This window comes from Anarhichas minor, unplaced genomic scaffold (assembly GCF_050575085.1).
Source record: "Anarhichas minor isolate MPS153535 unplaced genomic scaffold, ASM5057508v1 ptg000030l, whole genome shotgun sequence".
NCBI lineage: Eukaryota > Metazoa > Chordata > Actinopteri > Perciformes > Anarhichadidae > Anarhichas > Anarhichas minor.
The window spans coordinates 329951-347786 of record NW_027466476.1 but is presented as its reverse complement, the minus strand read 5'-3'; the positions used below and the strand labels follow the sequence as shown (position 1 = coordinate 347786).

At 42.9% G+C, this 17836-nt stretch overlaps 1 protein-coding gene across 1 annotated transcript in view; it reads left to right on the top strand.

Annotated features, from left to right (window-relative positions):
- Positions 1 to 12463, top strand: part of arb2a (ARB2 cotranscriptional regulator A) — a 144013-nt gene extending 131550 nt beyond the window's left edge. Inside the window, exon 11 of the mRNA XM_076104725.1 lies at positions 9970 to 12463. Coding sequence (XP_075960840.1) covers positions 9970 to 10130 — 161 coding nt within the window. The 3' untranslated portion in view covers positions 10131 to 12463. The remainder of the gene's footprint in view (positions 1 to 9969) is intronic.
- The last annotated feature ends 5373 nt before the right edge of the window (positions 12464 to 17836 follow it).

Below are 17836 nucleotides of genomic sequence, written 5' to 3'. Positions count from 1 at the left end.
ACTTTAGATCATCTCATTGAGATGCAGAAATCTTCTTGCCTTTTTCACCTTCACGTACACTGTATTCCCACATACACTACTGTCACTCATTCATACACACGCATGCACACACGCCGAGTTAACACACACACACGCACACTTGAGGCCTTATGTGGAAGGAGCGCTGCCTGGGAAAGTGATAGCAAGAGAAAAGAAGCTCTGGAGAGTGAGTTATCTCTTTAGATGTCATTGAGGGGCGCCTCTTTTCTCTCCCCTCTCCTTCCCTCTATCATTTTCCTCTTTCTTCCTCTCTCTCTGTCTCCCTCTCTCTTGTTCCCACTTGCTCTCTCAAATCATGCTCGCCTCCAGTGGTATTCAGACAGTCCAAGGACAAAGTAGAGATATGCTGGGAGCAATGGACTGTCCGTCAGTGTGTTTGTGTACGTGCATGAGTGTGTGTGAGACAGAGAGGGGTTGATGTTGAGTCTTTGAAGCTGTTCTCCCCTTGTCCTGACAGATCGGAGTCTGGTCCCTCTCCATTTAACCCCCTGATGCTACATCACACACTTGCACACAAGCAAAACACACTTTTCAGGCTGCTGAGGACACACACAACAACACGATGCACAGCTTCCTATTGTCGAGGTCACGCCATTGTGTTTAAGGACTGTTACGCTTCCTTCATTTGATATTTATTGACTTGTCAAGGTGACTGTAATGATATTAAATAGTTCATTTCCATAAAGAAGTAGGATCTGCATTTCTTTTTTTAATATTCACACGTTTGAGCCTTGTATTTGCGGCACCAAGCCAGGGGTCTCTGTAGCATTAAGTCATGCAGTGTGTCAATGTGGGCTTGACTTGTCTGACTTAACCAAACTGAAGTAGATGGCCCCAGGGTCTGTGACCCTGAAAGAGGCACACACACAAAACCAACCAGATGCCTGACCTGCCTCATGCCACACACATACACACATGAAATCCATCCCGGAGACAGACTTCTCCCTCTCTGTGTGGTGACGTGCCTGCTGCGCTCTCTCAGACAAACAGGGGAAATCCTCCTTGTCTTGCCTTGTCCATCACAGGCCATCTCACTCTCCCAGTGCACGTGGGCCCCTGCAAACCCTCCCCCGGCTCCAAACCCAAGAGATTTAACCAACACACATGTACACACACACATGCACATGCACGGGCCCCTTGGCTCCAGCCAGGTTCCCCTGACGCAGGGACACACGCAGGCAGGAAGTTTGAGGAGAGGTTTGTGTCAGTTTGCTTCTCTTAGAACACTTCAGGTCTGACCCTCTCTTGACCAGGCGGCTTCCTCCTCCTCCATCTCTCCGTAAACAACACATCCCAACGACTGAAGGCGTGCCGACTCACCAAGTGTAATAACATCACTCATGTTTTGATGTGAAGCGGGACGTCTACGTGAGTTAGGGAGGCTGACTCGCGTAGATATGGTTGTGTAGCAGAAACGTTGTGTGTGTGTGTGTGAAAGTGTTTCCTTCTGGGTTTTCTCTGATTGCAAGGATGGCAAATCTTCGTCATAGAGGAAACCATGTTAACCTGTCACCTTAGCAGTCTTCTCCTCCCGCTATTTATCCATTGTGTGTCCTTAAAACACACACCCGCCCATGCACACACGCACACACACACACACACTCGCACACTCGCACACATAAAGAGGGTTTGTCCACTGATCTTTTTGAGTGTGTGTCAACTCCATTAGCACATTCCCAGATAGGGCCAGAGCCCTCTTATCTCCGGCGACCCATTAATTACACTTTGTTCCCTTAAGTGATCTATTTCAGACCTGCCCCGCCCTCAACACCCACTTGCTGCTATCTCCACCCCTGGCCTCCTCCTCCCGCACCTGACCTCTCTCCTCTCCTCTTCTCTTCCTCCTCTTTCTTTCATCCCTCCAACTCACACACTATGTCCCCCTCTCTGTATGTGTTCCAATGCATGAGATCGCAAGGTCAAGCGATGAGTAGCTGTACACATGCATAGCAGGTGTGTGCATCTATTTGAGACACAAACATATAGAATCAGGCTCTGATAGAGCACCTAGTTGGTGGATTTAGATGTTAAATCTCCCTAGCAGTAGACTCAAACTCTGTGGAAATCCTACAGTCTAGTATACCACATGTTCAACACTGTTGCTTGTTTGTATGTATATCTGCATCCTCTGCATCCAGGGAGAAGTGTTCAATCAATCAGTAGTTAAATTGTTGCTGGTTGGCCCCAGTGGAAATCTGTCGGGTTAACTCCAGGGGGCTTGTGTGCATGTCATCTCACACAGATTATGTTTTTTTGTGTTTCCCTTCAGTTCGGTAAGTCTGATGCCAATAATTTAAAAACTAATACCATGTACATTCCCTCACCATGCTGCCAGTTTATAATGCCTTTAGATACTTTGCAGTTATACCTTGCATTGCGTGAAACATGCGTCCGTGGTGTTAATGACTGTGTTCTATTCTTCTATAGAGCTCATACAACCTGGTTAGTGAAGGAGGGCTGCATGTAAGGTGTGTGCAATCACCATGGCCTTGTGTGGATGGGGGTTCTCACACTCAAAAGCTGTCTATTCTGTGACCATTGATTCTGAATGTGGCCTGTCTTTCTTACAGGTGCAAAGGGGCCTCTCTTACCCCTCTCCTCCTCCTCCTCCTTCTCTTTTGTGACTGAGTGATGTGTGTGTGTCTGATATTGTAGAAGTGTGGATGTGTGTGTGTGAGTGTGTGTTTTTCTATGAATGGTATTGTCCTGAAGGTGCTAGGGAAGTGTGTGTGTGTGTGTGTGTGTGTGTGTGTGTGTGTGTGTGTGTGTGTGTGTGTGTGTGTGTGTGTGTGTGTGTGTGTGTGTGTGTGTGTGTGTGTGTGTGTGTGTGTGTGTGTGTGTGTGTGTGTGTGTGTGTGTGTACGTGTGTACGTCAGACCTCATTGTGTTGAAGTGGAGCAGAGGTTGTGTGTTTATGTGAGTGAGGAGTGAGTGTAGTATAGTGAAGGGGTGTAGCGAGTGTGCAGTTCGGCTTGGATTTGGTAATATAGACTCTGTGCTTGTGTGTGTTTGTGCGAGTGTGTGTGTGTGTGTGTGTGTGGTAGCGTGTTCATTGGCGCACCCACATGTACGCATGCTCCATCTCTACCAGTGTCTTTGGCAAGGTTGTCTGTCCTGACCCTTGCCCAGGCGTCATGATGTGTGTGTGTGTGTGTGTGTCAGTGTGTGTCAGTGTGTGTTTGTGCGCTTGTGCCTGTGTGAGTGCACGTATACGCATGCATGCAGTGCCTCCACTAATGGACAGTCTTTGTGGGGGCCTCTCTTTTCAGCCATGCTGCTTTTGAGACACATTGTGCCCGGGCATAGAAACAGAAGCTCTCCATTGCCCCTCAATAGGCCAAAAACAAAACCGTGTCAGGCGAGCTAGCAGCCCCTGAGTGTTTGCCATTTAAGTCCCGACCAATGGTGGTGCAGATGGAACAAAGGCCCTGGACAGGGAAGGAGGCCTACACTGTTTACAGTGCTAATGTCTGGGTGGCACTCCCAACAAGGCCCCTCCATACACATACATGTGTACGCACACTCAGTCACTCAATCTCTCTCTTTCTATGTCTCTCTCTCTGTCACATACGTACAGGTAGACGCACATGTTTAAAACAAAAACTCACAGTGAATCTTGGACATGCCGGAGTGAACATTTGTCCCCCCTAATGGATAAGCAACAGAATAATGGTTTATGATGAAAGGAATGGCAGAAATTGTGTTGCGTGTGCATCTGATTGTTTTGCAAAGATGCTAAATTTATTAATATTTCTGTGACAAAGACATTGTCACAATTGTGTGTTTCTTGGTGTTGTCAGATGGATTTGGTTGTTATGAGCAAATGGTGTGCTTAGACTATAATTTCAAATTCTCCCTTTTAACCAAATTACATATTTTATGTAATTTTGCCATTAACTCTGTACAGATTGTTCTCTTTCTTTGTCTCCAAATGGCTTACTGATGAAACAAGACACAATGTCCTGCAGTTGATATAAAGAAATAATTGGATTTTAAGTTGAATTAAAACAGTTTTATAGTCATTCTGTTTTTCATTCATTTCATATTGACTGATTTTACTGTAGAGACAAATTCATAGCAACTTGTTTTCACATGTTGCTTATATATAGTGCTAACTTGAATATTCAGTTGTATTATTTGATTGCACTTTGTAAATAAAACATTATTTAACATCATTATTACAAATTAAGAAGTAAATGAAAAAAGGTGCAACTGAGCTGTCTTGCTCTTGTTCCAAAGTGTCTCATCCCGAGTAAAACGACTGACATTGAGAGGTGATGTCAGAAGCGGGGGCATGTTCGGCCTTTGGATTCTTACCGAAGAGGAGTGGGGAGAGTGACACTGGTATCAAATAGCTTGCGCTGTCCTTGGACCAGGGTTATCTTGTAAATACTGCGCTCCAAGTCTATAAAAACGAGGGTCCTTTATGACGGCCAAGGCCACTCATTCACGTTAAAATAAAAAAGCACTCAGTGCAGTCTGGGTATGGAAGCGGCAAGTAGGGAAGGATAGATGAAGGGAGGGGGAACAGAAGGAGAAAGGAGAAGTACAGTGCCGCACTGTCTTTTGTGTGGAGTCCTTGTTGTCTGGAATTTCTGGAATTATTATATGGAATGTAAAGCAGCTTACGTTGGATGATGATTTCAACAAGTTAATGTGATATTCTCCTCTCTCTGGGTTTTCTTTCCATTTTGTTTCCCCATGTCTCTCTTCTGTTTGTATTCTATTCTGCGTAAATACAGAGTCCCCTCAGCGGCCCCTGTAGCTAGTGATTCAGGTTCCTCATCTCTGGATGTGTAATGAGTTCTGCCTTGTTTTTGTCTAACCACAGCACACAATAATAAGCAAAGTAATTAAAAGCAGTAAGAGGGAGATGGATGTGGGGGGGTAAGCGGGGAGCAGACCCCGCTTACCGACGAGCATTAAAAATGAATGGCATTCAAGAAGCAGCAGTGGTATTACCGGTTTGATGAAATGAGCTCTGTTTTAGACATTTTTTGTTTTTTTTTCGTTTGTGATGCATCTGTCTCCCCTGCCCCTGTAGACATGTGAAGGCTTAGTAGCATGTTGATTTAAAAAACAAAATGAAGACACATAGCATCGCAAACAAAGTCTGATAATACCTACGGTACACTGTCTGTCCATTTGATGTGGATGTCTTCACCCTGAATGTAAATTGAGAGGCGGCGGTGGGGAGGGGGTTGAATTTTGATTTTTAATTAGCTTTTTGACTGAGGACAACACCTCCATGTTTTGTTGAAGAGGACAGAGTTGCTCTGGCAGTGTGGCTGACCGGCTGTCACCTGCCTGGGCTCTCTCTGTGACCTCGTCTCCAGTGGCAACATGTCCTACCCCTTTCGACAGACAGCCACGTGGGACAAAATGACATTCTTGACCTTTACGCATGTCGGCAAGCAAGATGACAACACGAATAACTGACTGTATGCTCGTGTGCATTTCTTATGGACAACCACGCACACATAGGAACTAATACACACACACGGTGTCTTCACACACTGTGCACATACTCTCACACACACACACCATAGAAGATCATCTAATATCAGAGAGTGTCAGGGGCGGAAATCCGATCGTCTGACAACCAGGATACAGATAGCGATTCCCCACCGCTGATCCATGCAACAGATAGTTTCCACAAACAGCAGCCCGGCTAAGGTTGCAGCCCGCCGGGGCTCGCACCCCAACGCACTGCTCTGCGATAAAACAAAAGCTTGGATTACCGTCGATAGGAAATCAATAGAAAATACAGATTTTTGATGAAAACCTTGACAAGAGGAAATGAGAAAATGTTTGCTTCTGCATGCAATATTATCATGTGCATCAGTGCTGTTAGGTATTCTGTTTTTGTAATTTTTGCTTCACAATTACATCATTGCTCATCTCCTTTTTTTAATTGAAGCTCATTAAATGTTTAACCCAAATGTCAGTATATTTGATTAATCGTATTAATAATTGTTTAAATGAATTCAATTCACACAAAGAAAAGTATCATTGCTTTACTTTTCCCTTGTCTCAAACTCCTCCTTAATAATTTGAATATGTATTTATATTATACATGAAGTAAAGAGATATGGCCCCCTTCACATCAATGTAATTACGAATCACAAAAAAAGTTTGATTCAAATAAAATAGGCCATTTGTACACAAGCAATTAACTGGTGCGGCTTTAAATAATGTAGCCCAGATGGAACCTAATTATAGTCGGCATGCTTTGATTCCGGCTTTCTGTCGGAGTATCACTCGGGGCGTCACTTTGGCTTTTCAGTCACCTAGCGTTTGTTTTGAAATTTGTGACAATCAGAGCCGATTACCATTTGTAACAGCATGTAGCGTTTGGTGCGCAGGGAAGAAAGCATGGCCGATAGCTATGGAGGAGTTTCCTTGTTTCCTTTTTAACAGCTCAAAATTCTCCTCCTCTGTTCCCTTACCTCTCTGCACACAAATGATAACAACAGTGTGCGCGTGTGTGTTGGGGGATTGTGTTGGATGGTTGGCTGTTTTGGGGGGAGGGTACAGTGGGTCTGTGCTACATGTGTGAGTGAATGTATGTGTGAGTGTGTGCCACCCATTAGTAGACGCTAGCGAGTGACAAATGTGTGTGTGCGTGTGTGTGTGTGTGTGTGGTGTGTCAGCGTCTTGTACCAGTGTAGAGTCACATGGAGATCAAACAGTCAGTCAATTACCTTGAGAGGGCTCCAGTGGCTGTGACAGAGTGGAGGAGGCTAAATATCCTGGATCAAATACTCTCTTCTGCCTGTCACATAATGAGGCAGCTTCACCAGGCTCAGACAACACACACAGAATGTTCAAACACGGGGCGCAGGTTCGCCGCCGGACTGAAACTCTGCCATGACCTGAACAGAGACCACGGAAGGGGAGCTTACACCACGGACCACATACCTGCGTTTATACCTGCACTACAGTGAAACATCATCATGGAGCTCTGTGTGTGTGTGTGTGTGTGTGTGTGTGTGTGTGTGTGTGTGTGTGTGTGTGTGTGTGTGTGTGTGTGTGTGTGTTGCCTCACCTCAAGGTTACAGCCATCATCATTCTGCTTGCAGAAATAATCTCTGTTAAGCTTGCCATTGCCTAATGCTAATTACAAACACATTGTGAACGTAAAGAGAATCTTTTTTTTTTCTTCTGTACTTCCCATGACAATACCCAATGTTATGGAGCGCACAGTAACACTATTATTGCATTTACAATAAATGAGGACATAATTGCATTGACGATAAACTTTATTAAATTAATGCAATTACAATGATCTTGTTAAAATGAGCACATGCAACTTCATTGATTCACAGTTAATGCAAGATACAAGTTGTAATTTAACTGAGTAAAATGGAACCGCTTTCTGTCTGTTATATCTTGTTTTAACAATACATGAAATCAATTGCTTGTAAAAAAAAAAAAAAAATGGTATCAGTTGAAAAACTTTTTCAGTACGGGAGTAAGATTGGGGATGAAGTAGTACTCATTGGCTGTTTATGGCTTCACTTTACACACAAGATTCAGCCAGATGACACTTCATCGATCTCCATATCTTTTAAAGATATTACTTTGATTTATGGCATAGCTGAGGTAATTCTCTCTCTCTCTCTCAGTCTTTAGTGGTTATTGAAGCCTGGTCATTGGGGTTCCTCCTCTAAATCAGTCGTCACATCTTAGCTTTGACAACATCCATTAAGTTCGACACACTTTGGCTATTAAAGGAAGAGTGGACGTAAGCTGTTAAAGGCTTATTTAAGCCAGTGTGTGAGTGGGTTTATGCCTCTATGTGTGTGAGTGTTGTTGGGTGGGGTGGGGGAGCTCCACCATATAGAGGGGTGGAGCTTAACACCAGAGTCATTGGAGGGGCACAGGCTCATCTGCATATTGGCACAGAGACGCCCCCCTGGTGACCCCGGACTGCGAAGGGATAGGGTGGAGAGGCTGGCGGCGTTCTGGAGGAGTTCACCACCAGTTCAGGGTGAATGAGAGAACGCTGCGGCATTGATCGCTTCTGCGGGAGAAAAAAAAGGACAAAACAGAAGTAAAAACACCAGTGAGGGAGAGACCGATAAAACAGGGAAAATGGAGGAGGTGGAAAAAGACCACAGTGCCTCAAATTGGATATAAATGATAGATTAGAGATGTGAGAGGGCTGTGTCTTTGTTTTCCAGGGTTGGGTGTTATGTTGAGCCCTACACAGGTAGCAGAGTCACTGAGAGTGCAGGGTTATTGACTCCCATGATTGCCAGGCCAGTAAATTTAACCCAAGGCACTGACTGCAGTCTGCTTGCTATATAGCGTGCAGCACAGTCCCTTATCTCAGAGTGATCGAGAACCCCTTACATACTCGTACACACAAAATTACACAAACACACACACACCACCTGCAACAACTGAACCAAAATCCACACACTTACCCCCGGTCTAACAATCATACACACAGACACACACTTGCACGCACACCATCTCCATTAATGCGTCCAGGCAGGGGTCAATCTAATAAACATGGGGTCAGTGCAGTGGTCATCAGAGGCCTGTCTATGGTGAGAGAGACTTTAAGGGGCTTCCTAATTGTATCCCTGTGGCCTTCTAGTCTAGCTTTTTATAGCCGATCGCATGTACACAGGAGAAAGGCACTGAAGAGAGGAGCAGAAGTAAAGTGGTATTTTTTAATGTACTACTGATTTGACTCAGCCACAAGGGTCGTGGTCTTCATCTCTTTTCTGCAGGGACCAGTTGTTTTCTTACAACCCTAACTGATTTCAGATACTAAGCTGATCATTTTTTGTTTTTATCCTCCCGAGAAAATTGTAGAGACGCATTTAAATTTGCTTATCTTAAAAACAAATGCAGGTCCCAACAAAAAAACAACTGTGCAAATAAGGATTCAAAAAAGAAAACTCATTACTTCAAGGCTTGTATTCACTCATCCCTCGGTCTGTAAACACATGTAAATTTTCCTTAGATCCATCTATCGAGGGATGCAACTCTTAATATCATCTCGCGGCAAACCTATTCTCCCTCTGGGAAACAAGAGGGCACCTCAATATGGCTTCTCGAGTCCAGTTACAGTTGTGTTGCTAAGCAGCTGAGCTGCTAGCCAGCGGCGGCAGAAACAAGCCATTATCTGTTAGCGCTATCGCTGAACGGTTAGCGAGCAGGAGTAGGAGAAGTAGGGCAACAGCTGCAGCCACGATCTGTCCTCATCATGGATGCTTCGATGCAGAGCCGAGGTGTTCTGTAGCAGGACTAGCTGGCGTAGGGGAAACATAGAAACTGCCATTGAGTTTGCAAGCTATCCAACTAAAAAGCTGGCCAGCGATACCCTTACCCCGGAGGCCAGCAGGAACCCGAGGCGCATGTACCAGATTTCAAGCTTCAGTGTGACCCCAACTTTGGGAACTGGCTAACCTGGAGGAGGTCAGAGGGAAATCCAGCCCTTCCGCCTCCCCCCCATCACCGCCAGACCACTTGATATGCTCACTAGTTACGTCTCTCCAGCTTCTGTCTTGCCTATCCTCAATCAGCCCTTCAGAATGAATGACTACCGCTCCACTGGTTTTGCTTAGTGCCCCCATTGTGCGTAACTCTGGTTTTGTTGGAAGGCCTGAGATGGAAAGAGGGACGTGCTGTGGTGTTGATTATCAGGTATCCACTTAGATAACATATTAAGACTGTCCCCTTGGACTAACAGGTCATAGGCTGTCATGGCTCTCATGGAAAAGGCCTTAGACTCGCATGGAGCAATGCAGTACATTGTGAGAGTGGTGGTGAGCCTTACGACACAAAAAAATCTCTTCTATTGGTATTTGTTTATTTGTTAATCTTTTAACAGCTTTCTACAGCTTTACGGTAAGCACATGTGTTGTAAACCCTGCTCATGCTTATGTTTATGTGTGGCTCTTTTACATGTAGGCACAGAGCGCCACGAGCTGACCTCCTGGATGAGTTTCAACTCCATCTTCAGGTTCTTCAGCGAGGTCCTGGAGGCGAAAGAGGACGAGGAGGCGGTGGAGAGCTCCAACATTGTCACCACACGCAGCAGCTCCCTCAAAAACAAACACCAGGATTTGTAGAGGACCGGTAAAAATGACTGTGAACAAGAGGAGAGGGAGGGCGGTTGCAAGAGATCAAAGGGGGGGAATGCAGAAAGGGAAGCTAAGGTTCCAGATCCTCTCTGCTATTTTTCTTCTCCCTCTGTTAACGTCCCTCCATCTTTCTCTCCTCACTGTTCTCCCCGAGTGTCATTTCTCCCTTCCAGCCCTCCCTGGCTGTGCACACACCTAGCCTTGTTGTTGTAAGAGACAAGAGTACGGGGTCACCATGTATACATCACAATAACGTTTTGCATTACTTCTAGATGAGCGCAACTGTCAAAGCAATATGGGCTTGAGTGTTAGCGCTTCCCGTGGGCTGTGGCCTGGCTGCGGGTACGGGCCACGGCAACAGAGATTAAGGCTGACAGGCGCTGTGTACAATGCGCTGTGGTGCACCTCTAATTGTCCTGACATCAGCCTGAACTGAGCTAATGCCCCGCCTGCCCTCCAGTCTGCACTGCTCAGCCTCTCCCCCTCCCCCCCCCCCCCCTGGTCCTAAAGCCTGGGCTTCTTCCGCCAACATCAGCTCATGCTGTATGGTATCATCTGCTAAGGTTCAATATCATTCCAACCTGATCAGTGCCCATCTTCTGCTTTTTTTTTTTTTTTTCAAAGCCCTTACCCACCACAAGTGTTTGTGTGAACACACAGTCTTAACTGGTGACCGCTTGTTTTGTTTTAACAAAGGGAGTTGTTTTCATGACTTCTTCGTTCCCAACTCCTCCGCACATGCAGTCAGTTTTTAAACTGGACTTTTCTCATTCAGCCGTGTGTAAAATGTGGTTCAACGCTGTTGCCAGACTTTTCTGGAATTGCAGTGCTTATAATAAGATATTTATTTTTCTCAACTTTGAGCTAAATTTGAATGCAATGTCTCATACACACATTCACACTATTTGATTTGTTTCTAATATTAAGCCAATACTTGAGCTGTAAGTGTTTACTTAGAATATTTCTAGGATTGATTTGCAGAACTGTGGAGAGTCCATCTCTCTCTGTTTACTATAAATGTGTATCTTTTTTTTTTTTCAATTTGATATCCTTGAAATTGATGTCTCCAGATGATGGAATGTGATGAAACAAATAAAACAAACACAACCTGTGCTGAATAGGGAAAATGCAGGACACTGAGCATATTTAAAATTACTTAAAGTCAAGCATCAAAATGGGTTTGAGGGATTTCTCATTTTAACAGGAGCCAGAAGTCAGCTCACAACACTCATAAAGCCTCAATATATCGACTTACACGTGTCAGGAAATCCAAGATTTCAATATTATTCTAAGCCTGAATGATATTTCTTTAGATGTTGGAAAAATGTAACATATCTATTTTTTCCTCCCACCAAAGCACTCTTCTTGTGTACTTATAAGTGACAAAGTCAGCTCCCTGCTCAGCTGCACATAATCTGCCTTTGTGACACAAACATGATATAAATTTTCCACAAGGCTGGTGTGCTTTATAAACCACTCAAGGCTTAATGGAATACATTTCTAATGTGTCATGACATTAGTAAAAACTCAAACCGGATACTAAATCTTATGATACCTTAGACACATTCTCAAATATATACCTTTTTCTTTTCTTTTTTTTTTAACTTCAAATAGTTCCCATTGTTTAACTTTTACACTGTGAAATCCTGCCTCTCCTGTCCTGTGTGTATGGTTTAAGGCTTTTGTGGATTATCTTTCCGCTGTAATGAGACAACTGTGGCTGATGGTTGCAGGCCTAATTTCCTTTTAATTTGATTCAGATCTCTCCAGGTTTTAGCAAAGAAGTTTGCTTATTATTTGATTTGATGAGTTTCGTTTCAAGATACCATTGCTCATCTTTCTGCTTTTCAGCTGCAATCAGCTCATTTTTCTCTCCATAATTTGTATATTGTTGCCTTAGGAATAAACAAGACTATGTTCACTGTTTTTAATAATATCCAGCAAGCCATATGTGAATGGAACTAAAGATGTAAGAGCAGCCCAAATCCAAAGCACAGCCTGCAAATAAAAGGGGACTAATTTTGTCAATTACTCTCGAAGTCTATATTTTGCAGATGGTGTATATGTTATATTGGTTTAAGGAACAGGGCTGTTTTGTTGTTATCGCATAGGTCTTTGGATTTTATGAAACCGCGAGTGTCCTGCCGGGTCACACATTTTTGTTATATGTTTATTTCATTCTCTTTAGTTTTGACCCGTCTTGGTTTTAAACGGCTGTCTTAAAATGATTTTAAAGTTGATTTTATTTTTTGCAATTAACCTATTAAACCTGTCGAGAAACCAAATAAAATGAACTTTTGCATCTTGCTTTTTAAACTGTACATATGTTCCTGTTGTGTTGTTGATTTTTTTTCTTTCGTTTTGCTTTTTATTCCCTCGTGTTATTCTTGCAGGAGTAGGCTATGTTACTGGTGCAGAACAGCGCACATTAGGAATGTGTGGAAAAATATATCAGTAGTACTAGAAGTCAGGTGCGATTGAACCGAAGAGAGACAGAGATGTGGCCGAAAGTGTAAAGCGAGTGCAGCGGGACGAGTAAGTCGAGCTCCGAGTGAAAAATGACCTGAGTCATCATCTCACATGACTTCTATGAAATCTAACCGACGACCAACTCGCATTAATTTGCTGCCACACAATCAGCCAGTGTTAAAGTGTCCTTTGTCGTGTTTCTAAACAGTTCAAAACCACCAATTTAGCATTATTTCAGTGCTTTTATTTTTTTAAGTTAAGTGCTAGATAAAAGTTTGACATTTTAAAAGTTGTCCTATAGGCCAGGCTACTCTAAAAGAGAGCACTATCTTTAAACTGATTGTATCGTTATTGAGTGAGTAACTAAGTCACTAAGTGTGTCAAAAGGAAAACAAACTATAAACAGTAATTCCACTCTTTTTGGTCATTACTTTTGGCAAAGTGAGCCCCCCTCCAACTCAGCGAGGTTTTACGGCATCATTTGTTTTCACACGGTGAAACCGATCAGGTCATTAAACGCCCCCTCAATAAATCTTTAGAAATCTTTTCCATTAACCCCTGAACAACAAGTGGAACCAGGCGAGTCCCCCTCACACCGTGTCAGGCCACTGATTAAAGAGAGGCATTTAATCTCACACACACATACACACACACACACACACACACACACACACACACACACACACACACACACACACACACACGCACGCGCGCGCGCGCGCGCGCACACACATTACACAACTTTCTGATTTACAAATGTGTACGTCCTAAAGAGAATACTATCTAATTTAACTATACCGTGATATTGACAAAGAAAACTCTCTTGTATTAGTGAAAATTAGTCCTTTCTTTTCCAAAACAATGATGTTATGACCTCCAGACGACAGCTAATCATCAAAGGCAGGCGACTAATACACAGCAAAATGAATCAGATATTAGGCAAGGGATTATTTGATGCGTTAAGACTTGTTCAATAGCTTCTAGGCTGTTTCTATTTTACGGATTATATTGCAACATAAGACGTTGTTTAAAGTAAGTGAGTTTCTAAATGTGCTCATCTGTAATCCTGTTTCTAAGCATTTAGATATCCCAGTTATCTTCACGTGATTCTCTGAGCGCCCTGTGTATTCAGATTGACTTGTGTATCATCATTTTGTCACGTTTAGCTGTCTCCACGCTTCTAAAGACAGCGATGGTCTCATCGTTGCCTCCGGGGTGCTGGTTGAGGCTCCTCTTGGTGGTTTCCCGAGGAGGGATCCGCTAACCAAACGAGAACAGTCTGATGCGTCTGTCTTTTTACTCGCTAGAAGTTAGCGCAGCGTGTGAATCTATAATAGGTATGACTGATTTGATTATAGGTTTCACTCTCGCAGCTATTGTCGTAGAGACAGTTACAGACAGCTCCACACATGTTCATATCTACAACAGAAAATAGCATCAGCTGCGGAGCTTTAGGATGAAACCCTGCCAAATGGGGGGTCTGTGCTGTAATGGCACATTTTGGGGAGGAGTGGGTGGGTGGGTTGAGTGGGGCCCTTGACATGAAAAAGTTGGGGAACCCCTGTGCTGCCACAGCCTGATATTTCAATTTTTACTTTAAGAGAGTTGTTGTCACGCTTGCTCGCGCTGGCTCACTCTGATATGCAGAAGATGAACTCTTTCCAAAGGAACCAGGCGAAGTTGGTATGTCCCCCCTCTGACAGCCCCCCCCCCCCCCCCCTCCTTCAGCACTCCTCCAGCGGATCACTGTCAGATCACTATTTGCATAATTATATGCTCAGCTCAGAAGAGAAAACTAACCCCCACATTTTACGGGTCAACTAACTGCAACAATCAATGTTTTATCGGGTATACTAAGGGAGAAATATCTTAAACAATCATGGTGGAGGAACTCTCTTTCTCTCCTTCTCGCCCCTTCTCTATCAAATCAATTCAATTACTTTATTGGCATGACTGCTTATCAGAAACAATATTTCCAAAGCAGTTTAAAAAATGTAAATCCCCCCCCCCCCCCCCCACCCCCCACCCCCTCTTGCTTCAAGAAAGACTCTCTCAGTGCGTGAGCAAATACTTTTTCATCCATTGACTGAGGGAGAATGTCTGGCTTAAGCTTCGCGTTGCATTCAAGATTGTATCCCTTCTCCCCTTCCCCTATTCTGCCCCTCTTTTCTCTGCCCCGGCTCTATACTGTGTTTTTACTCAGCAGAAGAGGTCTTTAATATCGGGCCTGTGTACCAGAGCACAGAACTCACTGGCCGGTTTCGTTAGACATCATTACATATTCATTGACTTGCAGAGAAACCATTTAATCCAGTGGAAACAACTCCTCTTCAATCGCCTCTCCCCTTCTCTATTCTAATAAGGACTCGCAGACTGAGACGAGAGACATCACATTTAGGAAAGAGTGTGACTGGGCTTTATTCTTCGGGGCCAGGAAGGTGCAGAGAGATGCGGTCTGGGCACAGGTGTTGGGCCTCTTAAGTGATGCAAGAATCCCCATTAACATGCAAATGTGCATACTTTTAATTTCTATCCGTTTAATGATATGCGTTATTTGATGTGCGAGTTGTCTATATATATATATATATATATATATATAGCTATACGGAGCATTAAAGTTTTTTAAGCAAATTCACGCAAAAGAGAACTTGTGCAAGGCTTGTTTTGTGATGTCCTGAGCTCCCCTCTTCGCGCGCACACACGCAGAAACATAGGGTGACCCGTTATCCCTCTCCTTTGGTCTCACCTGTCTTGGGGCTCCTATGAAAAAGGACTATCATGCGTGGAAATATGCAAAGCAAATCGGCTATTCCAGCAAAAATTGCAATTCCCCCGGTTATAAGAAGAGCCAGGCTAGAGAGGTAAAAAAAAAAAATGCCTTCAGAGACCCAAATCACCAAGAAGCACAACTAGGCTGAAGTCAATGAACATAATATGAATATTAGCCTACCGGGAGATTATTCCTTGGTGTTTTCTCGGCTTTCCTGTCTAATACTTCTAAGTAGCCACTACATCAGCGGCATGGTCTAATGTGTGTGTGTGTGTGTGGTGCGTGATTGAGTATCCTGGCATATAAGACTCCGATTGTGGGACAGCTGTTGGCATAGCCGTTTTACGGTGTTCAGTCCATTTGGCTTTAATGGCAGCTTTCAGGCGGACCGCTACTCTATCCCCTCACCGCCCCCTCAATTACACCTCCTCTGATACTCTGCTGGCCTAAGGACTCCTGCAGTAAAAAACACCCTCTGAAATGCAATACATTTGAAGAATGGGCTCTGACTTTTAAGATTTGGGGCTATACTCTGATGATTTCAGTGAAGCAGTGTTAGGCAACCAATGATGAAGGAGGCAGGAAAGGAGGTATAACACAGCGCATTGGCCTAGTTTAACAGGCCACCGACGGCTTGCTGGGGGAAATTGGTCATTTTGCCTTGATGAATGGCAGTCAGGATGAAGGGGCTCTTGGTAGGCCTGTGATCGGGCCTTTCTCGGGCTCTAAAATGCCAGTGGATATCGGAAAACTTAAGACCAATAATGTGTAGCACTCTGTAATTCGTCAGATTTCAAATAGCGTATCGACAAATGCCAATTTTAATTCAACACGTGTATGTCTGTGTTTTCTTGTGTCTTCTTCTAAGATCTGCGCAATTGGCCAACAAATATAAACGTTCATTGTGATGCAATAATAATAATAATACAATTTCTCCAGGTATTTCTTCATAATACAAATACAAAAAGTTGAAAGGAGCGTGAATGTGCTTCTGCAGATCTCAGACTCACCTGCGAACTATTCCCAAGTTGTTTTTATTGTATCTTATTTTTTCTTTTTCAACGAGTTAACAGCATGGCCTTTTAAAAAGTTTTGCTTTTTTTTAACCCATCGATTAAAAATTAAAATGGTCTTTGTAAACAGAGGACCAATAAGCTAAAATCATTATCATCATAACTAATAAAATATACTGTCACTTTTATGTGTTCTCTTAAGTTGATATTTCTACTTAAATTCCTTATCGACCGACCTTAAACACTGTACTATAATATCATAATAAATAATATGGCATTATAAAATATATATGCCTTGTTTTAAATTGTAAATATACGGTATAGATCTAATGTGCATTATATTTCTTAACAGGTGACCAAGTATATTAATTTCATTTAAACGAAAAACAAAATAATGAATTAATGATTCCTGGATAATCCGTTATCATATTGGACGCTTTTGGAGAATGTCTAAATGGATATAATACAAATACAATTATACAATAGAAATATCGTTCAAAAATGCAAGTGGTTGTAGTTAAAACTATATGCACAAAATAATCTTATACGAAGATACAAAAAAAATGTCTTTATGGAATTGTATTCATAGTTTTTTTTTAAAGTTTACTGATAGTCTTAAAAAGGCAAAGTGGAGTTTTCATCGGAAAGTGGCTCAAAGTGCATTTTGTAGAAAGAAAAGGAGATTCATTCTCAAACCATCTTTGTATATAACGACAACTCCAGAACTGTCTTTTCATCCATGCTCAGTCTTATTTTAAGCGACCATAATAAATCGAAGGAGGTCAGCTGTATATGAAACAATATTTTCTTGCGCTCAAAGCAACAAAATAATTAGGTATTTCCAGAAATCCTTAACGTACAATCCTCCCTAAATCAATATCACATTGGAGTTGATGAGATATCGATTAGTTGTCGGTTACACACTGCCCTTGTCTGTTAAAGAATCATCAGCCCCATATTATAAATACATACATATTTCTCTTAAATATGTTTTCTGAAAACGTAAAAAGTTATTACATTTGTCAGTGTTAAATAAGTCAGTATTCCCTGTTTCATTTCCCCCTGTTCGGTAAATGTTGTTTTTTTAAATATTTGGAAATCGTGTAAAAATAACAAATAACTCAAGAGTTCAATATAGAATGAGAGATGTGTTCTCAAAACAATTGTTTCAGGGCATCTTCTGAGCTAAACCACGCTTTTGCCCACCGTCTTCTCTCTTTTTGGCTTAAATTCTCCAGGAAAGAAAACAGAGTGCAACGCGATATTAAATCACACATTATAGATGAGTTTCATCATGCGGACGCAGCCCTCCGAGGATAAACACGGCGGTGCGTGCGGTAAGAATATGATCCAAGTTATTATTACTGTGGGAGCGGCCTTTCACTGGCTGCACCCTGCATCCTCATTACATCCAGCCCAAAAAGAGATGAAGGTCTAAATGA